The sequence below is a fragment of the Glandiceps talaboti genome, chromosome 7, assembly GCF_964340395.1.
Source record: "Glandiceps talaboti chromosome 7, keGlaTala1.1, whole genome shotgun sequence".
NCBI lineage: Eukaryota > Metazoa > Hemichordata > Enteropneusta > Spengelidae > Glandiceps > Glandiceps talaboti.
The window spans coordinates 11,863,862-11,887,718 of NC_135555.1; the positions used below are offsets into that span (position 1 = coordinate 11,863,862).

Genomic DNA, 23,857 nt, shown 5'->3' on the forward strand with positions numbered 1-23,857 from the left:
ATTGTCAATTACACATTACTACTTTGCTAAAATTTTCGTATTTCAGAGAAACAAAACAGACTGCTATGCTGAATGGCAGTTTTGAAATTATCCTTGTCATACTCTTAAGCTTGCCAAATTCTGTGTTTGTTTGTAGCTTTCCCCCCCCCAAAAAAAAAAAAGCAACAACACAACAAACAAACAAACAAACAAAAACCAATAACAACACTTCAACAGATTCAGAAACACACCAAATATTGCAAACAAACACAACACAACGGTGGAAAACATTACATTTCTCTTGGATGCCCATTTTGGAAAATATGTACCAGTAAGAATAATTATATTGTCAGTGAATTTACTGCAAAAACTGTAAACATAAAACAAATGCACATCAATTGATAATAAACAAGTATACAATAATTATTTGTGTATTTCAGTTGTTTGTATTTCTGTCACCACGTTAGAAAGTATACTGGATTATAACCATCGAGGCTGCACCTTGGTTAGAAATTATTATATGAAAATTGAATAAAAAATACATTAGAATGTAAAAAGTTGATCTTGCATGTCAGGAAATCTTCAAGTCATGTATATGCACAGTCATGTAATTAGGAAAAGAGGCACAAGCTAAGATAACATGTAAAAATGTTTTTAAAAATCTCGTAACTACAAGCTTTTCTGCTGATAATGCAATAAAAACTACAAGTACAACAATTCAACCATTATAAAAGAATTATGTTAAAAATCAATAAATGGCTAACCCGATATCCAGAAAGAAAGAACTTTGACTGCATATGGATTTTCAAAATTCAGCTGTTGGTAGTCACTCTGTCTAAGTTAGCCAATGTTCTTTTTCTCATGAGTAGCAACATACAATCATATTCTACCATCCTGCAACACACTATTGCCACAGTTGTTGTTTCAGTAGATAAGATTTATTATCTGAACACAGTTGGAATGGAAGTGATTATGGAGTGTTGTTAAACACATTCAAGACAACAGTTAGTTCAAAACACAACATGAGTACATCTGCTTTATTCATGTAGTTTGGGTAGATACAACTAAATACTACTTGATTTCAGTACAATCTGTTTTTAAATTGCTTCCTGTCCATCCATACATACAATACACAGGACACTTATCAATTACACTCCCACTGTGTACAGACAGTAAAAATGCTTCTATCTATCATGGAAGCATCACCTATGTATCTCTCTCTACATTGTACTAGAATAACAACTGAGACACTAAAGTGTTCCCAGTAGGATGATTTTCATTTAAATTGTGTTTATCTACAAGTTGATGTATTATGTGGCTTTCCATCTTCTAAGTACATGAAAAGAGCTATATAGCATATCTTCAAAAAAAAATGGTGTTCATTCTAGTACATGTCAAGAGTTTATAAGCATATCTCCAAAGTGGATTCATTCCACATAAAATTTAAATATCCCCCATGTCAAATTGTCCACTAGCCTGGCGCCTGTCTTTCAAAATTTTTTGATGATATATGTGATACTTTGGCAGTGTCATGATTCCATTGCCTCAATGTACCAGTATATCTTACACCACAGTATATCACATATGTTATACTTTGACAGTGTCATGATTCTGTCTCCACACCTCTCCTTCACCACTAACATAAGTCTACAATTTATCAAATTGTAAATCATTACAGAGAGCAGTGACACGTACTTCAAATTTATGAAGTGATATCCTGAACTACTACAAACTTCTCTTATATCATGGACATAAATCATGAGACGACACATTCATAAATAACCAGTATTTGTCATCAGGAAAGACTACAAAAGTATAGAGATTTTCCCCTGAAACATAAAAGCCGTGTTCTCGGTTTTTCCATGACACCGGGGAGTCCATGAATCCATGCACAGTTATGCTGGCCCAGGGGGTCTTCTTACTACTTTTAACATACAACCTGAGAACAGATAAAAAAAAAGAAGGGTTCATGTAATCCTCTGTCTATCAGTGTAACTCTTAACCAGGCTGTCAAATATGCCTACACATTATTGTAACTTCTTACATGTAAAGCAAACTTACATTAAACTCTACTTCAACAACAGACACTTTCTGATTCTGTATTTGCTATCATACACCTACTGTAAAAAGTATGACTTATAAGAACTACCGTACTTACCTCAGATTATCCAGTAGTTTTTCTACTGTATTTGGAGTAACATACCCTACATATTGATGTGATACGGCATGGTCTACTACATGTTGTGGATCAGGACACGTGTATCTGCTGACAAAACCATCTGACTGTCCCACTGAGCTGTAAAAATAACAAGAATTTATTACATGGTCAGTATCCTAATCTCTTGTGTATTCCTGCAGGTAGTCTTGGAGACTACAGTGTGTGTGTGTGTGTGTGTGTGTCACACTGTATGCGTGTGTGGCTGAGTGCATGTGTATGTATGTATGTGTGTATGCATGTGTGTGTGTATATATGTATTTGTGTGTGTTGTATGTATGTGTGTATGTATGTATGTATGTATATGTATGTATGTATGTATATGTGTGTATGCATGTGTGTATGTATGTATGTATGTATGTGTGTGTGTGTATGTATTTGTGTGTGTGTTGTATCTATGTATGTATGTATACATGATGTATGTATGTGTGTGTGCATTTGTGTTTGAGTTCATATATCTGTGTATAGACTCTGTATATTACCTCTAACATAGACTTATAATTATACAACACATCAGCTGTACCTTGCTCTACTCTGACAATGTACAATCTTTACTACACCAGGCACTTGGGAGGAAATCTGCTATATACAAATCATGTCCTCCCAGGTACCAATTTTACATGAACCACACATGTGGTTACTTCATATCTAAGAACTTGCTCAATGACTGGCTAAATGGTAGGAACAAACACCACCATTAGTGGTTGGGTATGGACTCAGTATTGAGCAGACTGAGCTAGTCACTCTATTTGACGATCATCAACAAACTCTTGGTCGTGCAACATTACCGAACTATCCATTTTCCCATATGGCCAACTATCATCTTGGCATGTCCAAAATATAAATAAAAGCGTATTTTACTGACTGCCTACTCCGAAGGTACATACATACACACACAGGAAATGAGCGATTTTGGCCGTGAAACTTCCAAATCTGAGAACAATAGTTGACTTACCACCAGTCTACTTGACAAGCCATAGCACCTAACCATTCATAGAAATCCCAAGCGTTACATTGTTGACAGCTCCCATCGTCAGTCAGTGTGGTATCAAGATTGTCTGAATTTATCACCGGCACTGCTGTATCAGTTAATCTCTGTTTTGTCAACTTCAGTGGTACTTCCTCACATTTGTAATTTTGAAAAAAGGATGCAATGCTTTCCCTTCCCTTCTTGTCTGAAATAAAGAAACCAAAATTTTAAGTCTTGCGTAAAATGCTCACCAAAGCTCTGAATAAGGGTGGCCATATCAATGAGCCAACTGAGCAAATGTTTAAAAAAAAAAAAAAGCCCTCTCTGGCTGAATCAATAAAAAACATAACTTCACTGATGGTGGTGAAATCTGGGTGAAAAATGATTGTATTGCAGTTGCTGAAATTACATGAAGGGTCCCACAAGCAAAGCATAACTTATTATCTGTGGGGCCAACCCCAAACAAAGTATAACGTGACTCTTCTCGATTTACTGCTTCTCAGACAAACACAATTGTCATATACAGTACCTGTAGGGTCCCAAACATTGCAAAAACATAAATTGCCATATACTGTACCTGTAGGGTTTCAAATATGGCGAAGTATAATTGGTATTTACCTATGGGGTCCCAGAAAATAAAGATAATTGCCATTTACCTAAGGGGTCCCAAACAAAGTAAAACATAATCAGCATTAACTTGCGGGTCCCAACCAGACAAACCATAATTGATACTTACCTGAGGGGTCCCAACTCAAGTAGAAGTCAAAGTTCAAATCTAATCGGTCTTTCAAACACCAGGAAACTCGTTCGTAGTTCTTCTTACCAGGATGGAAGGCAGTAGCAGTTAAATCTATTTCAATAACTACGACGACAAAGTAAAAGAATGAAATCAATCGCAGTGCAACAATAGCAATCATTTTGTCAGCAAGTAGTGCAATTTTTAAAAACATTTCATACATGTTTGATTTAAGCAAAACTAACATCATTATTACCGATTTTGTAAACACGTTTATGAATATAGTTCCTAAATATTTAGTGCTGCATTAAGAAAGTAAAAGTCATCGTGTATACATGAAATACATAAAATAATGAATTACAATTTTCCGATTGTTCAAATTAACTGAAATAAAAATCCAAGGTTGTGGGAAATCTAATGTAGACCATTTGTCTAGCGACTCATAGTGACAAGGCCCCTTAGGTCACTCATATTTTCCTTGGCTGAATAAAGAATAGTATTGAGGAATAATATCTAAGTGTTGCCATAAAGAGTACAGTACTTTCAGACAATAATCACATGATACACAGACTTACCAAATTTCCTCTGTTTTTTATGAATATTGAACTGTGATGGTGTGCCAACAAGACCTAACTCTTCATAGGTGTCTTTATCAACTGATAGCAACAGTATACCTGAAAACATACACACAGATAATTAGGCCTTTAATAGTAATACAACACATCTCAATATGGAACTTGCAACCCAGACTGAGCATGCTCAGATGCAAAGGACTATGGGATTATCTGTGGTTAACGTAAGACCTAATCTGGAGCTACCGATAAAATAAACCTCCCACAATGCCCAGGGTGACTATGATGAATTGATTATTTGTGGTTACAAACAATGTAACTTCATTTTTCACATTGCTAATTCATTAGTATTTATTATCACATTTCGCATGATGCAACATTCAACATGGCGGGTTTGCAAGTTCCCTGCTTATTTGCTCATGGTCAATACTGAATACAAGAAAAAGTAATACTTTGTCAAAATTGCTCAAAGTTTGACAATCTATTAAACTGAATGAAAATCATAAATGCAAAAATCAATATACATTTCATATCTTACAAACGGTCACTCAGCATGTAATAAAAATGTGCCGTTGGATCACAATGTTATCCACCCTCCTTATGTCGGCCACGTTATGAGCACAAATGCATATAGTAGGGCAGTAATTTATCTTCTATTTCAGTTACATAATAGGCAGCCATTTCCAATAGAAGCACCATGTGAGGGTGCCCCAGTAAAGAAAATGAGGGCTAAAAATTCTCACCAGCATTGACAATGACATCAACAGGACATGAAACAGTCAACACGATGCATGCAACAGAACTTGAGTTCCTAAAAATTACACCATCATTAAAATGCGGTGAAGTTGTTTCAGACCCAACACTATCAGCTTACAAATACAATGTATAGAAAATTGTGGGAATCTTGAGTTGGGACAGGTCTCTAAAAATATAAATTTCTCAGGCTATCATTTCGATTTTATTTATGTAAGCTACATCTGTATATATTAATTTTCCCACTGTACAGGGGATCTATGCACATGCATTGGAAAAAACGTCACAGAAACACTGTAAAATGACTAAAAAAAACTTTAAAAACCCCAAAAGTAAAACAATTTGAATTATTCAAGAACGCTATTGATCTTTGCTATGAAATACTGACTACTATAGGTAACTTTTCATGAAGGCTACATTATTCAACTATTCCTGCTCTAGAACTAGATTCAAAAGCAGCTTTTGAACAGCACTCCTAATGGCCAAATAATGAAATGTTATCGGTAGGAAGATCACAGGATACCAAGTAAAACAAGAAGACGTTGAATATCAGACTAAAGTGACTCATATACCCTGAAGTGATGGATGTATAAGTGAACATATATGTAATGTATATGAACAAATGCATTAGGCCATGTAATTTAATTATACATACCTTGCACGCTATTCAGCATTATTGATTCATTCTTTCACTTCAGAATAGGAAACATACTATCAATATCACATCTATTAGAATGCATGACACTCAAGGCAATATTATCAGCAATATTTCAAAACTAATAAATTTTTTTAAGACTAAATGAACTACAGTGTGTGTGTCTGATGGGCTTCTTTCTCACCTGTTGGTAAAACTGCCACTACATTGCCTGTGTCTATGTGAGGTCCTCTTGATAATGCATAGAACTTGCCTGAAAACGAGTAATAACAAATTTATAATTGGATTTAGTGATTAAATTAAAACAGTACTTAAGTTTGAGAAGTTTGATTAAAGAAATATGGATAAACATTAGATTGCTGTGTTTCATATTTTCAGTTTGAATCAAATGGTTTTAAAAACAAATGTTATGAATGATATTATGCAGTGTTTTATTTAAGGGCGGTAAGTAGGTAAAATCTACCGGGGTTCCCACATCATTTTACCGGGGTTCCCCACCTAAACTATGATACATTGCATGGGAAGCACTACCAGTTTTACCTCTTTCCCCCTTTCTGTTACCGGGGTTCCCAAACCTTAGCAAAAACACTGTTATGTAATAATTTAATAATCTTCTACATACACACCAAATGGTGATGATAATTTCATTCCTAAACTGGCACCAGTTCCTTGAGGCATTTATTTTTTTAGACATGTTGCTGAAATGTTGATTTTAGTTACGTCAATTTTGCCTTCTTTTTAAAAAAATAGTTCAGGGGTGAACAAATCATTTTGTGAACTGGTGGTCCTCGGACCAGTGCCTTAAAAAATCCAGTGATCCTGCTAAACAAATTAGTGGTCCAAGGTCACACTATTGTGAAACATTAAATCTTGCCTATGAATCTGTATATTCAGACAACTTTTTAACATAGTTATTAACAGTAAGGTACTGATGCAACGGACCAGACAAAGTAAAATTTGTTTGATCCGCCCAATAAAATCACTAGTCCTGGACCTTGGACCAGTGGATTTATTCACCCTGTATTAAGGTTGCAAGTTCATTGTCAGATATTAAATCAAATTATGCGTAATTACATTGTATGTCATTGCATGAAACTTTCCTGCTTACAAAGAGCAAGTAAATGCATCGGTGTTTTTTCACGGGTTGTAGCACTTGTTAGCTTGATCTTACAAATATACCAGAGATAATTTCCCTGGGAAACAAAGTAAGAGGAATCAATAACACTTGAAAAAGTATCTTCTTCATACCTTACAATCCTTACCAACAAGCTTAGAAATTTAAGAACTAGCAAATTAAGTCAGACAATATTATCAAAATTTTCAATTACTTACCTTTTTTAATAAATCTGTTAATGAATTCAATAGTTATAAATTCAGAAATTGGTAGATTTTTGACATGATAAAAAACTTCACTGCTTGGTAAACTCTCTGCTAGTTCTGTTGGAAAATGCTTGCAGCCTGGGAGGAGTATCTCAATCTAAGAATGACAATAAAACAGAGCATATGATAAATGTGATGTCATTTCCTGCATGGTTTACCCATAATCCCTGGCAAGAAACCCCCAAAACGGCCAAACACATGCCACATGCAGAGATGGGCTTCTTTACAAGATTTCAAAGTTGAGTGAACTTGAGTTACCAAGGTGCTATTACATCACCCAAAATCATATTTACATTGATAGCAGTACTTGCCTTGACATTTTTTGCCATTGTCAAGAAAGAGTAAAGCAATGATGGAATGTGACGTCATCATCAAAGGTTTTCCCATAAACCCTTGCAGGAAATCCTGAAAACAGCAAAACACTTGTAAAGTGCAGTACTGCTTCTTTACAAGTTTACAATGGGAATAAGTTACCAAAGTGCTATTTTATCAACCAAAACAATATGCAAGTTGATAGCAGTAATCAATACATTTAGTACACTAACGGCAGACATTCCTATCATGACTGTACCCGGCTTAGGCACTGGAAGGGGGAGTACACATACAACCAGACAGAAAGGTCAATGTATGCAAGGTTCAACAGGTAGTGACTATGAAACTGCCAACTTTGTTGGAAATCAGTCTCCCCAACTGCTTCTCCAGCAGATATCTTATATTTGTTGCTATGTTGTTTATCATTTTAGATACTGAGGTGGTGTCTGAAACCTTCCCAGCTATTTGATCCTTCTTGCACACTAACAGCAAGAACAATGAGAGAAATATGGTAATTTTGCCCGACTTCTTCACTGTCTATGAATGTCACACTGACTCACATATACACATACACCAGTAGACATAAGCACACACTGATCAGTGGTAAGTACACACACACACACACACACACACACACACACACACACACACACACACACACACACACACACACACACACACACACACACACACACACACACACACACACACACACACACACACACACTGATATACACAAATGCATACAAATTCACACAACAATGTGCATTGATACCCACTGGTAGACGCAACACTGATATACACAAATAAATACCAAACACAGATACACACAAAAACTGGTCTATACACACATTGGTACTGGAAGTGAAAGACTCACTAACACATTATAAATATCAAATATTAATAAGTGCATTTTTATTAACAAAATAACAGGGAAGACCACTTTATGAAAATAAAGGTATTTTTGTAAACTTTCACCATGGTGAAATATGCATAGCACCAACAGCTACCTCTAAATGGTAATCAATATTTCTTGTTGTAGTTTCATCTCAATAATTTGTGTTCATCTCAAATGCCTTCAAATTTCAGAAAAAATGTATTAGTCACTTGAGATGAAATACTACATGTACATGAAATTAACAGTCATTTCACATATAGCCTACAGCATCAACATTATGGCTTATCAAAATTTGAGCTGTCAATTTGGTAGAAAATTTCATGTAAGTTCAAATTGTATAATCCTGTTGTCCTTGTTTTAGAAGCGTAATAAATAACAACTGCACAACACGACATATCTCAGAACTCATTCTCTCACAGTCCTTGGAGGGTAGTTTTGCATGTACCAATCTACCGGTACATATACTCCATTATTGTACTAGAATATCCTTGTACTCTGGGCTCTCATTGACTACACTGGGGTAAATCATTTATTGATGTGTTACTTTGATGCTCCGTGTTATTGCTTGGGGCATTGCAGTAACATAGGAACATCGCAATATGATTAGCCCTATGTAGTCAATGAGGGCCCCACAGTACAAGGATATTCGAGTACAATTATGCAGTAGATATCGGTACATACAAAAGAGCTAATAGCAATGCTCCTGAGGACTGGCGGGAGTCAAGACATATCTTAGTCTGTGTGGCGTACAAGCAATGACAAACCTATTAGTCAAATGAGCTAGATACAAAATGACGCTGCAATTGAATGTGGAGAAACACACGCCAATAAATAACCTTTGTAAAGTACAATACTTGTAATACTTACAGGAGTGCAAGCTGTGTTTGCAGGTTTTTGGGATGTAATTTTTTCTGCATTTTAAAAGGTACTCACAGTATTCTACTTACTGATGTATACTTAACTATCACTTGCAATTATTAAAGTGAACTCAAACCTCCTATTAGGATATAACTTATAAACAATCTGATGATATAATTTATTATACACATCAAAAAATGTACAGGAACTCGAATGGTAGCCAAATTTTGTTGTCATGGGTCAAAATGAGAAAAACTGACATTTCTTGTGAGTCACCAAATAGTAAGAGATAGGAGACTATCAAATTTTGGTGCATCACTAGCAATTGTGTGCATCAGTAGTGCATCAAATTGGCCCCCTACTATGTAATCAACAGTACTAACAATGCCAGAACACAAATTGTAATGTCATAGAGGGCATGCATCGACATAAACATTATATTGGGATAGTTTTATTGCAGTTTTTCTTATAAGTATTGTCACTAGAGTAAAAAGCACATAAACTTGAGCTTGTGCCACAATAAAGTCTATATAAAGATTTATAAAAAGTCTGTAAAGGTGTTTTGAATAAAGTCATACTGAAGTAATCTGATATTGCAAACAAAATATATGGCAGGATTCACCCCCCCCCCCCCCCCCCCCCCCCCATATATTATAATGCTAGCAGCTACATGAACAAAAACAAAGGAAAAAGAACGTACATTCTGGAAAATTCACATCAATGAATTTCAGCTATGTCCTCTCCACAAATGCTTAGACATTTGAATTCAAATATTCATCCAACAGAAATTGGTTGCAAATTCTTACTGACTTTTAAATCTCCCTGATGTGCTAGATGGCATCAGTAGCGCCCTCTTGTGGTCTGATAATTATGCATGAATCAAACTCAATAGACTGGATCAGGCAATCACAAAGGGAAAAGATTTTGTTAGTGATGTAATCATGTGATATCGATATCTGAGTTGGTTGAGTCATTGCAACATGAAATCGTAATCTAATTTAAGTTTGAAAACAGAATCAACCGGTATGTATGTCTACATGTTTGTGGAGAGGAAACAGTAGAAACCAACAACAGCAGTGGTCTTAAGCTTGTAAAAAGTCTACAATATATATTTCACTGAGACTCTGAAACAATCACTGTCAGCGGATAATCCGTAGTCGATTTTTCATTCAGTTTGGCAACAGCAGCTTGCACATGTGAGTATGCAGCATCACAGTTGTCTTCATCTACATAGATATGATAACTGGCAGGAATGACTGCACTATCCTCCTCCTCCTCGTTCTCCTCACCAGGTGGGGGGATATTCTGTCTTGGATTTCCACTTACACAACTGTAAATAAACGCGCACTATGTCATTGATTCAGAATAATATGAAAGTACTGAAAAATAAAATCTATCTGTATGGGGGTTGGAAGATTACAATTATGAAAATATGCTAATTAGAAGAAAGAACTTCACATCATTACTATTTAATATTTGTGGTATATATATATTACAAATTTCTTGGATACCAATATTAAATATTAATCACAGCGAAATTTCAAGAAAGAATTCTTCTTTGTTTGTTATGTTCTTAGTCAAAGTCAAAGTCAAAGGCTTACATAATTAATGCGGAAATCAAGCTTTTCGCTTACCAACTTTGACACCAAATTATTGTTCAATGATCACATAAGTGAGTGATACTGGTTCATCGGTTATGTGGATATAAATCATAAAGACCCTACTCTGTAATCAAGATTGTGTAAAAACTTGAAGTTCACCAAAATGTAAACAGGAAGATCACAAGAAGGCTTTGAAGATAAAAGCTGGAGGAAGGTTGGTTATCAAAAAATGCAGCCATACAGTGAGTGTAATTGCACCAAACATCTTGTCATGGTGTATATCAATATATAAAATATCAACTGGAAGATCACAAGAAGGCTTTGTAAAGGTGGAGGAAGGTTTGTTATCAGTTTGTGTCTGTCTAAGCTAGCTGTAATGTTGCTTTCCATTCATAAAACAAATGTTCACATTGCTGTTAAAGACTTAGCCTAAAGTATTCTACTAGAAAAAAAATGTTAAATTACCATGTCACTTTTGCATCTTCTTGAAACATGCATTTGTAGAGGCCTTCATTAAGGATGGAAGGCACGACACCCATGGGAAGACTTGCCACTTGTGCTAACTTCAGCTGACGGACATCATCAGTTATTACATCATGCATTCCTTCTGGTATATCGGCAAGTTCTGGCAAGTAGATCATGAGACTGTGTTCACCATTTCCATACTCTTTTTTGATGAGCAACTCTACGTTTTCTGGTGGATGTGTTTGGAAAACGTGATAGCTTTGAAAGAAATGACAAATAACACAGAGTTTGACAGAATGAATACAAGAGAATTAGTACATGACAATGCAGGAAATCCCCCAAAATGGCCCCATTCAAAAAATGTAGTCTAGGTCCCATATCTGTCAACATTTTCTACATTCACTATCCTCTCCATGTATAATCTAACTGACAAAGCTTACCGAAAATCTAGCAAAACTGCCTGCTGGGGAAAGGCTGGACAATGAATGTCAGTGGTAACCTAACACTTGCTGACAAGCAGTTTTAATTGGTTTATACTATTGGTCCAATAGTTGCTTATTAATCTTCAATTAGTATGGCCGTGTTTGATTAAATCATGTTCATATCAACTCACCAATACCATTAAACTATTGCTAGAGTAACCAGTTTGACTATATAATGGCAATGATCATACATGTGTAGTGATTGTAACACTTATAGGAAATCAGACTAAATACAAATGTCAAATTGAACACCTTCACAAGATTGCAAAGTTGAAGAAATTACCGAAATGCCATTTTACCACCCTTAATCATATCTAAGTTGATTGCAGTAATCAATACATAAGTGTAGTAAAAACAAAACTATATCTGACCTTTCCTGCTTCAAAATTATACTTCCACACATTTTACCTCCCTTTTTCCTGATAAAGGTCATAAAAGAGGAAAGCCACCAAAAATAATTGTGAAACAGATGACTTACCCCTCAATTACAGCATTAAGAATAGTAATTCGAGATAAGTTTCTTCTGTTCTTTATCTTTGATACGTCCAGCGGATAGATACCAGAGCATCTGAAGCCATCTATAATATTCTGCATGGTAACACTGTTCTTCCAAGCAGTACAAAAGACTCTTGCAAATGTTTTCTTGGAGACTTCACCTTCAGGATTATCTATAATATACTCGCTGACAGCTCCTGGCCATGCATATGTTAGCGGTGAAAACAGTGATCCTTCACAAGGTTGGATCAAATGAGAAGCTTTAGGGAGTAAGCGATAGAGGAGTATCTGGTTTTCTTCAGCAAATCTAAAGGTGTCAAAATCTAGATGTGACTTGTGGGTGCTATAGAGAAGGACTACTGGTCTAGCCGGTGGAATGTGGTTAACGAAATGATTACTTAACCAAGAGTAGAATACTTGTGAATCCATCAATCCTGCTTCAGTAAAATCACAACTTGAACCAACTTGATCCCCTGCCAATGGGTCCCATGTTCGAGGTCTTGTCTTCAGAGGAAACAAGTGGTATGGTGATGTGAATCCCCCGGCAGCATTAACACACATCACGACTGAGATTCGAGATTTACTGTTGCCAGTTATTTGTGGAGATGTAGTTGATCTATTTGTTGGACCAAGAATTTTGCCTGTTTTCACCTGAATTGAAAAACAGTACTCATCACAGTTCCAGATGTTCATACATTTGTCTGAAAGTCCATGGTTTGATAAAAAGAGGGTAAAATCTGCAAACCATTGGTCCACTTGTTCCTTTGTAACTTCCACTTTTTTCTGTTCAGGTTTATTCCCGGCCACCATCTTCACATTAGGATTTCGTTTCAGAAACTGGCGATACCATTTGTCACCTGGTAGATTTGGTGGATCTTTGTGTTTGAGTGGGTTGTCACGTCCATCTTTATCAAGAATATGTTTGACGGCTTTGAACAGATTTGCATTGGTTACAACACGCCCACTTTCTGTCATATTTATCAACCAGTCTGCTAATTTGCTTTCTTCTGCAGGTGTTAGTATTGGTGGTGGACCACTCCTCCTTCCCATCGCAACTCTCCCACTCATTCGATCAGCCAGGGTAGACTGTTTCACTCCCCATTTCCTTGCTGCCTGCCTTTGCGATAACTTATTCTCTATGATATCATGTACAGCTCCCTCAAGAGCTTTTTGTCTTTCCATACCAACAGTCTGTTGTAATTCAAAATAAAAATTAAATGTACAATGTATGTAGGTTTGGGTTATTTGATGATTTGCAATGAACTCTACACACATTATTATTGAAACTTGAAAGTGTTATCAAAAATTGGGCATTGACCACAGGTACACACACAATAGTATGACATACCCAAAACCCTAAACTGACAAGACAGGCAGGCATGCGCATGCAGAGACAAACAGACAGATAGTCAGCCGGCTGGCTGGCCGACAGACAGACAGACAGACAGACAGACAGACAGACAGACAGACAGACAGACAGACACACACACACACACACACACACACACACACACACACACACACACACACACACACACACACACACACACACACACACACACACACACACACACACACACACACACAAAGCTGGCCTACTTCTGCCATGGATGAATTAGTATCACTAATACATCCATTCTTCTAGTACTAACAGCATGAAAACCTATTGGCGCGAAATTTGACCACACACACAGTTCGTAGTAAATATTGCACTACTACGCGGCCTTACTCAAGTCAGTCATCAAAGGCCGTTCGATGTCCACAGTAAAATTAGTCAAAACTCCTATTTACTTCTAAAACAACATAAAAGTATGAAATCGAAATACATACCTCCAAGTATTTGCTATGCGTTGATCGCGGCCGGCCCGGCGCCCGGTAATAGCCGATAAATCCCATCAAACACAGCGAGCTAATGTTATTACGGAAGTCACGTGGGATTTCTTGCATTGCCCGAGAAGTGAAATCCGGATATTATGTGGTGTGTGTGCAAACACGTATGTCTGCATTGTGTGTAACTTCTAGTTGAGGTAGATATTGTCATAAAGGATGAAAATATAAATGTTGACTTACTGCTGCGTTGAAAGGGTGTTCATTGACATATTTCTTGTGTCGACCTTTCGAATCACTGAAAGTGGAAGTTTCTATCACCAGTTTACTTTTTGGGGTAGGTATGTTGTTTGCCATGGTTAGTGTAAACAATTTTTGCCTCGTTTCGCCTTCACATTAAACAACGCAATTGGTGTATTACCACTGTCTCTGAACCATTAAATTGGCTATATCAGAGCATTTGATTAACTAACAGTTGGATAAACTTGCGGCCGCCTCACATCTCCCACTCTCCTGACATGTGCGCCACCACCGGCTTCAAATTTCAGGTCAGAGGTTGTCAGCCTTGATCAGTACATATAAATAACAAACATTGATATATAATTGTAGATAACATAATTTTCTGATATCGCGTCGCTATCAAATATTCTTTTTGTAATTTTAGATAGGTATCACTACAGACTTTATGAGTTCATTCTATATGCCAGTGCTATTCTCACAAGATATATATATATATTTAGGTACGAGGATAGCTTTAACTTATCGCTTATATAGGTCAAAGGTTGGCACATATTTTGATTAGCGTCTCGCTCTTGCGGCTCGCACACCGAAAGTACCTGTGCCAGTACGTTCTCGCCAAGTACTTTTCTTCGATTTTGAATCATCGCGGTAATTCGCTGCATGTAGTAAGTCGCAAGAACCTACCCGTACCCAACCAACTGCCTTGCGAAGAAACGTAAATGCCCGTTACATTGTGACAGACGATCGATAGAGGGGTCACTCTATCATCCAACGGCCGAGGATGGAACAGGGTGGATGTTACCATGGAGGCTATATCTCCATGATGTTACGTACGGTATAGATGGTCATGATGTCAACATAGCGGCGGTGCGTTGTCCGATTTGTTGGAGCCAACTACATGTACAGTTAATTTTTCAGTTATTGTTATCGACAATATCTGTTCGAGTTGAAGAACGAACAAAATGTCTGACAGCACAGGTGATAAACAACAGCAAACAACAGTGGATGAAGAACAGAGGCAACGCAGACAGACTGAGGAGGGAGAGGACGAAAACGAAGAATGTGAAATTATTTGCCCGACAATTGAAGAATTGATGAAACAACCACAAACTAATTTGACTTGTACAGTGCCAGGTTGTTCGAGAATTATTTCTAACCCTGCTGCTATGAAAATGCATCTCAACAAGGTCCATCATATTTACGAGGTGAGCAGATTTTGAGTTGGGTGTCATTATTGTCAGTGTGTTTTTGAATGGATATAAAGTTGTAAATTTATTTCAAACCAAAATATTTTTGTCTTTCTGGGTTTTGCACTCAAAAATTACAAAGAACTATAGAAAAAAATTAAGAATAATGCCACAATTATTGCAGCTAGGGACAGCTTAGTATTCGAAATATGCACTTCAAGAATTCGATACATATTAATTATTTCCAGACCTACTGAAGGGTAGGTACATGTCTGACTTTACTCTTGAGGTTACATACAAACTAATTGCAGATAGTTCTGCTTGCTGACAGAGTATGGGACTTGATTCTGGTATTGTACCTACACATAGGAAGAAAATACTTGTATGTATGTTGTTTGTATAGAATCCAGATTTACATACACACAAATACTTACATGTAGTATTTTATCATATTTGAATCAGTATACATTATTGTTTGTGTGTTTGTTTGTTTGTTTGTTTGTTTCTTGGGAAACCTTGTAGAATCTAAATTTTAAATCTGTGTACATTAATTTTTTATTTTGTAATTTGTCTGTGAATCTTGTAGCATCCAAATGAAGCACAACTATTTGTGCCTTTGAGGAGGACAGGAAAGAAGAAAAGTGTCACCAAACTATTCTACTGTCCTATAGAGGGATGCCGTAGAAGTGTCGGGAGTAAACGACACTTTGCAAGACTACCCCTTGTCAAACAGGTATTTCAGTATTTTATTGATGGAGCAAGCAGATACAACAACTGACATCAGACCGCGGACGAACGGACCTTTGACAAACCGTAAATAGACAAATTAGAACAATAACACTTGACACAGTATGTTGCATGTTGGAAGTACAGAGACTTGTATTACATACCATAAATTTATAAGAACAGTTTTATGGCCTCTTTATATAATAGTTAACTGGTCACAAACAAATTTCCATTTCCCCTGGGTATTTTGTGTACACATAAAGAGGCCATAAAACTTCTTATCAAACATTGGTGTTTAATACAAGTCTCTGCTGTTCCAATATGTTAAGCCAAGTGTTATTAATCCAATTAATTTGTTTTAATTTCCCTCTTTGTAAAAGGTTCTGTTTGTCCACAGTCTGATGTCAGCACAGTTGTAACATAGTGTTATTGCTTGAATTAGTCTGTATTACAAGGTACACTGTGACAGGGCGCCCTCATACATCGGTTAACTCCTTTTCCCTGAGTGCCAGCTGATAGGTGTGCACATAGACGTAGGTGGAGGGTCATGGTGTGCACTAGCATGATGTGTCATATTTGACTGAGTATGCCTGAATCAGAGTTATGTGCTTATACCTACAATGATGTGTACATGTACATGTATGGTCATACTTACAGAAGCCAAAGATTTCTCCATGGCAAAAAAAAAGCAATTTCCCATCAAATATCTCCAATTTATTTAGACTATGTGAATAGAATAACCACTTAGTAACTGGATCATTACTTTGACAACACTGTGACACAGTATTTAATTTATAACACAATCATAATAGATGTCATTAGGAATCACAATGATGGAGTAACTAGAATCATGGTTTTGCTGTTTTCAATTTGTCAAAATTTGTTCGTGATAATGACCTACTGTTCTTCACTTTTCATCAGCATTATTTAAAGATGCATGCAGAAAAGAAGATGTTCTGTCGGAAATGTGAGAAAGGTTTCAGTACCCAGTCAGATTGTAAAAGACATGAAGAGATATGTGGTCGTTTGTTTTACTGTGGATGTGGTTGTCCATACTCGACAAGAGAAGCATTGCTAACTCACCAGAGAAGACAACAACATTCACTGCCAAGTCAACCCAAAGACAAACTGAAAACCATTACATTTCCAAGGTCAGTCTCAATGTCTCAATGTTGCAATGCATGTAATGCAGTGTTTGCTCTACAGCTACAGTACCAGAGAATATTATCCAGTGTTTACACCTTGGTTATACTGCCCTCTAGTGTTCATTTCTGAATACTCTTAAACGTGAAATCCTGGATAATACTTCTTTAGAGATGAACATTTACCACAGTAACTGAAACAAAAAGCCTTTTATTTAAAAATAATGTACCAAACAATAGTTTTTTCCCTCTAAATTACAAGCTTCTTGGCATGGAATTATTGCTGCCTCTCACAGCAGCCATATTTTACTTTATCACAAGCATTCCTGTGAACAGTTATGATTTTGAAGTCTATACATATCTTTCAGTTTCATTTCAGACCACCTCTGACATTATATGATGTTTGTCAACTATTTGATGTAATGATTCTTGTATCACAACAAAATTTAGTGTCCATCTGATGTGTCAATGATGAAAATCTTAAAATCCAGACATTTTTCATATCAAATGATTTTTTTTTTCTTTTTCAGTCCGGAAACTGTGCTTATCCAACGAAAACCAGAGCAACCCAAGAAGGATAAAAAATCTTCAAGTGTTACTGAAAGTAAGAAAAGTACAGTTGTTCCTATTTTACCACGACCATCATTTCAATATGTGCCTGTAATGTTAGCCGTGCCTATTGGTGTACCAATACCACCTGCACCTGTACACAAGATTCGAGCCTTTATACCACCGGCTGAGGATAATTCACGAAGCTGTGGAGCACCAGAAAAACTTCCCAATGCTAGAGGGAGAGCAGAGAGCGTCCCCAGAACTCTGAGAAATCAATCTTCAGAGAGTGTTGTAAGTCAAACTGTTACTTCGGAGAGTGTATCTGACAGTTTCGTAAGCCAGTCTCTCAGTACTCAGACAATGCGAGCAGATACTACTTGTGGTCAGGCAACGCAGACTTTAGCATTACGTACTTCCGCATCTCGTGTTATGAACAGACGGTCATGTACCACAAGCACTAACACGTCACCAAAAATGAGACAGAAACAGAGCGCCAGAAAAAGACACCATGTCACCACACAAACATCAACAGGTGTACAACATAGAACCACTAAGCATACTCAGACCAGTTCGGTTCAAAGAAAAAGAGTAAAGACAAGTAAACATCAGAATTTCCAAGACAGTGGCAGTAATACAGATACACCGTTACCATCGGGTCTGCCTTTGAATTATGCACAAGACATCCAGACACAGACCAGTGGAGACTGTATCATCAAACAAGCAATGCTGTCAGTTGATATAGACACCCAAACAAACGAACATCTGCTAGGTTTGAGTGTGGATGCCTACACTAGTACTACCAACCCTGTCATCAACATGGAAACTCAGACCAATGAAAGCATGCCTCCAATGACTCACATCCCAGGTGTTCCTGATTTGAACCAATCAGCACTCTCCAATGCTCATACTCAAACCTACAGGACAATTAATCCATTAGATTTGGACATCCCTCCCACGACAAGTTGCGAGACCCAGACTTTCCTCGCATCGAGTCAACAGCCATCTGGTAATTTAGACATGACGAACATGATTCACTTTACTGATTCTTTGGATCACAACAACAGTTCAAGTGTCACTAGCACTGTCACCCAGACTGAGACTCAGTCAACAGGAAGTTTTGGAGGGCTTTCTGACAGTCAGACTCAAACGTTTCAACTTCTACAAGACTTGAATTCCATCATCGGCTGGGAAAGCAGTGCCACACAAACACAGGAAAGTTTTCTGAACGAGACTGCATGTAACGATGATGTACATAATAACACCGTGGAGACACAAACAAGGGAAGCAGATGATCAAGTTTTCCACTCAAATGGAGTACAAACAGATACTATGGAATTTGACTTTGAAAACTTGATAACTGATCAAGAGGCTGAGAACGTGTGCGTTGATTTCACAGCGACAGACCCTGATGTTGAATTCCTAGATTCATACGCACAAACAAATCTACAATTTGCATATAACGGGGCTGATAACTTTACCCAAACAGGAAATGATTCATTCTTTGGAGAGACAGAGGTCGTGGACATTCACACTCAGACATCAGCAACGGTACTGAGAGTAGCAGAGGACTTTAATACAATGACTACACAAACAGTATCAAGTACATGTACAGACATGTTAGCTACTGAACACAATGACTGTCAAGTACAAGTTGACTTACAAACAGCCACCAAATCCACAGACACTCACACACAGACAGCCGTTAACAGTTACCTATCTGATCAGGTAGAACAAACAGATATGGAGACGCAGACGTTTGGACGCTATGAATATTTTCCGCCTTCTAGCACAGAGCTTGCTCATACAGAAACGCAGACGCTATTCTCAGATCTGGGTATTTTAACAGACTCTAGTTTGACAGATTCACACACTCAAACATACTTCCATGAAAATAAAAATAATTGAGTCTACGAAAATGACAAAATACAGTACTGCCAAATGTGGGGATATATGAAAATATATTTAAATTGAATAGCTTTTGATATATATAGACCTGCAAATTAAAACAACTTATTTCAAATGCTTCTCAAAAGCAATTTGAAAAGCATATTGACTACTAAACATTATATATAGACTACTAAATTAGGAGTAGTCCAGGGCACATAGACTACTAAACATTGTATATAGACTACCAAATTAGCAGCAGTCCAGGGCACATAGACTACTAAACATTGTATCTAGACTACCAAATTAGTAGTAGTCCAGGGCACATAGACTACCGGGTACTAAACATTGTATCTGCAGTACTAAATTTATGAGGTGGCAGTCTGTTAGAGCAATGGAAGTCAATACAGATTTGTAGTTAAGTTCATGTGGCTAAATCCGACTACCAACTTAGATTCAAGTTCTGGCCAGCTGTAGTTCCTATAGTATCATAATGCAGAGACTGTACACCAGCTTTATAAATTTTCAAATAAATGACAGTTAATCTTAACATAGATCAGTATGTTTGAGATCAGAATAAACACCAACCATTTCAAAGTCAAAACCGATTACACTGTCATCAGTTATCAAGTACCATCTGGTAATACAAAGCCATGTAAGCTATCAACATGATCCAGTTGTCATGGAACTGTTGCCGGGATACCATCAGGGACGTAATCTTTTATAATTTCAAAACTGGCAGATTTACAAAGATGGGAGCTCAAGTTGGATTACAATGTCCTCAAAAACAATATGTATATGAATAGAGGTATTCTGTCTGTCAGATTAACATGTGTTTCTTATCATATTCCATCATGATTGCACAGTGGCCTGAAGTGAAGGACTTGATGCACTCCAGAGTGCCGTATCTCTAATTGGAAAAGCCAAGGACATGTGGTGTAAATAAATAATATTCTTTATAAGTCAGTTAATTTTTATTTTTCTGTTCTCACAAAAAGAAAGACATGCTAACAAATAAATCTATGAAATCATGCATGCATGTAACATCTATGTCATGTATTCATGAATTGCAGTTCTGTTTGTAAATATTTATTTTCTTCATTGTACAATGTGTATTTGCTTGTTTGTATTTATATATACAAATATACATACATCAAACTATTCTAGTGTACAAGTTTGACAGAGTGTGTTGTTCACTTGCAAATATTTATCTATTCACCATATATTTGCTTGATTATATATATATATACACACACTTGCATACACTACACCAATATATTTGTTTCATTTATACAGTCACAACCCATTGTGCTGTTTGCTTTATGTCTTGGTTCTGTATTGAAGCCCGGGTTCATTGAGGTTTTTCCACTTTCTACTGTACTAATACTATGTTTACATTGTATGTATGTATGTAGACAGGATAACATAGGTGACTCAAACAGGAGCCCAGAATTAGATATCATTCCTCATTGTAAGAATATTAGATATTATACCGTGCACAAGCCATTTAGAACAAAAAATAAGCAATATATACTATGGTCATTCTACATCACAACAACGCATCTCTATGTCAAAACAATGCGTGCCTACGTCACTGATTCTGTTGTGTTCGATGTATGAGTCAAAACCTTAAAATTGCCATTACTTTCCTCAATTTTTCTTTGATATTACTGGCGCTGGTATAATTATGTTATTCTCCAATATTTTTCTTCATTCAGCCACAAAATATTTTCTTATTGACTTGTAGTGACAAAGACCCCTTAGGTCACTCATCATTTCCTTGGCTGAATGAAGAAAAATATTGGGGAATAACATCTAGTTATTCCTCAGTGTTTAAGAATATTAGATATTATTTTTCCTATCTAAAGGAAAATATGTTGGGCATTATCACTAATCATCTAGCGACTTGTAGTTACAAAACCCTGATGTCATGAGTTTTGAAAATATTGGGAATATTATAATTGTACCTCCTCAAATATAATTTATGCAAATCAGGAAAAGTAATTGTGATTTGCAACATTTTGACATAATGAGTATCCTGTAACTAATTATGGTAATTTTCTGTTTACGTACGTGCATTTCATAATATATAATTAACACTTGTTCCAACTTTCTTTTGAGTCATGACCCGTAATATTTACACTTTGGCACGTTCCTCATGTCTGGCTATTTTGTTGAAGGTTGTACTGCATTTTCAGCCACCATGCACCGAATAAGGAACTTGCAAATTCGCCATGTTGAATGTTGCATCATGGGAAATGTGGTAATAAATACTAATCAATTAGTATTGTAAACAATGTTGATACATTGTTTTTAACCACAAATATTCAATTCATAGTCACCCTGACCATTGTGGGGGGTTTATTTTATCGATAGCTCCAGATTAGGTATTATGGTAACCACAGACAATTTGTGTATGACTTTGATTTAATACGTTGTGAATGTGATAAACCAGAACATATATCAGTTCAAATGTCATTGCTGAAATTCAAAACTACTTGTATAGATAGCATACAGTTATTATGTTATTGAATTTCAATCCTAGGCTCTGCAGACATCACAGGATATTTAATATTGTATCTAAAAATTTATCCATATCAGTGGAAATGTTATCTACTGTATTCTTCTAGATTGTCCCCAGTCTGATATATTTATATAAAATGACTTGTCATTTCCCTGAATATAGAATATTTTAGTATTTTTATGATTTCTGAAAACATTTTGATTTTCTATCCTGGTCATGACAACATACATCTATACATCATTGGTTCTTCGATGCTCAAAGTATGAGTCAAAACATACCAAATTACCATTATTTTTCCCAATTCAGGGGTGAACAAATCATTTTGTGAACTGGTGGTCCCCGGACCAGTGCCTTAAAAAATCCAGTGGTCCTGCTGAAAGAATTAGTGGTCACAGGTCCTGCTAATGTGAAACATTAAATCTTGCCTATGAATCTGTATCTTCAGATGACTTTTTAACATAGTTATTAACAGTAAGGTATTGGTCCGACGGACCAGACAAGGTAAAATTTGTGTGGTCCACCAAAAAAAATTGTTAGTCCCGGACCCAGGACCAGTGGATTTGTTCACCCTGCAATTTTTCGTAAATTATGCTTGCACAGGTATGGTTATATTATTCCTAAATATTTTTCTTCTGCCAGAAAATACTCATGATCTAGTAGAGTTTTGTCAGAAGGCTCCTCATGTTACGAGTATTTTTTTTTACCAGAACTAAGGAAAAATATTGGGGAATCATTATACTTTCATCTGAAAATATGGAAACAAGATTTCTCAGTATAATCACTTAGACCACTCTGTTGATGAAATCTGTCTGGAATTTGTAACCATTACACAAAATGAAATCAAAACAAATCTCATCTGTACATTCACTCTGACCACTCTATTGATGAAATGAGTCTGCACTTTGTAACCATTACACAAAATGAAATCAAAATAAATCCCACTCGCTATAACTTTGAAATTGTGAATGCACAAACATAAAGCTATATTTTGGGTTTTGCTGTAAATTACCAGGAACTGATTACTTCCTGTTAATATCCTGTTAATAATCCATATTGTACTAATTGATGCCTTTGCTAATTAGACAGATGTATAATTGTATTCATAATAAACACTTCTATTACCAAGGAAAGAACACCAGGTTACAACTGAGTGTAATCACAGGGTCAGTTTCAGTTCAGATTGAATTTTGAGTTAATTCAAATCAAATGTTTGGAATTTGTCAAAGTAATATAAATTGAAAACTTGGTGTAGTATGAGTAACCTCAAATAACTTGGAATTCATGTTTTTATTAATTTACTTATTTTCATAATTTTAGTATTGAGTCTCTAAGTGTCAATATTTCTCTTTGTTGAACACGGCTATCGCTATGATGAAATGTATTACCATGACGACTGTCTCAGAA

General features: G+C 36.3%; 2 protein-coding genes across 2 annotated transcripts; one reads left to right on the top strand and one right to left on the bottom strand.

Moving 5' to 3' along the window:
• Positions 1 to 785: 785 nt before the first annotated feature.
• LOC144437939 (uncharacterized) lies at positions 786 to 14,707 on the bottom strand. The gene is made up of 11 exons (XM_078126973.1): positions 14,442 to 14,707; positions 12,355 to 13,562; positions 11,395 to 11,652; positions 10,466 to 10,658; positions 7,213 to 7,357; positions 6,065 to 6,133; positions 4,476 to 4,574; positions 3,901 to 4,026; positions 3,153 to 3,369; positions 2,138 to 2,275; positions 786 to 1,918 (listed from the first exon to the last, which is right to left on the bottom strand). Exons 1-11 carry the CDS (start codon positions 14,553 to 14,555, stop codon positions 1,723 to 1,725), a joined length of 2,763 nt encoding a protein of 920 aa, XP_077983099.1. The 5' UTR covers positions 14,556 to 14,707; the 3' UTR covers positions 786 to 1,722.
• Positions 14,708 to 15,400: 693 nt separating this feature from the next.
• On the top strand, positions 15,401 to 20,861 carry LOC144437941 (uncharacterized). Its single transcript, XM_078126974.1, has 4 exons — positions 15,401 to 15,643; positions 16,212 to 16,358; positions 17,273 to 17,502; positions 18,024 to 20,861. The coding sequence occupies exons 1-4, from the start codon at positions 15,401 to 15,403 to the stop codon at positions 19,948 to 19,950; spliced, it is 2,547 nt and encodes an 848-aa protein (XP_077983100.1). The 3' UTR covers positions 19,951 to 20,861.
• The last annotated feature ends 2,996 nt before the right edge of the window (positions 20,862 to 23,857 follow it).

Excerpts from the sequence above, each read along its gene's own strand:
- LOC144437939 (XM_078126973.1), bottom strand. The coding sequence starts at position 14,555 with ATGGCAAACAACATACCTACCCCAAAAAGTAAACTGGTGATAGAAACT. Across the intron at positions 11,653-12,354 it reads CTTAATGCTGTAATTGAGGG|CTATCACGTTTTCCAAACAC; the intron begins GTAAGTCATCTG and ends TTTCTTTCAAAG. Across the intron at positions 2,276-3,152 it reads ATGGCTTGTCAAGTAGACTG|CTCAGTGGGACAGTCAGATG; the intron begins GTGGTAAGTCAA and ends TTATTTTTACAG.
- LOC144437941 (XM_078126974.1), top strand. The coding sequence starts at position 15,401 with ATGTCTGACAGCACAGGTGATAAACAACAGCAAACAACAGTGGATGAA. Across the intron at positions 16,359-17,272 it reads GACTACCCCTTGTCAAACAG|CATTATTTAAAGATGCATGC; the intron begins GTATTTCAGTAT and ends ACTTTTCATCAG. Across the intron at positions 17,503-18,023 it reads AAAACCATTACATTTCCAAG|TCCGGAAACTGTGCTTATCC; the intron begins GTCAGTCTCAAT and ends TTTCTTTTTCAG.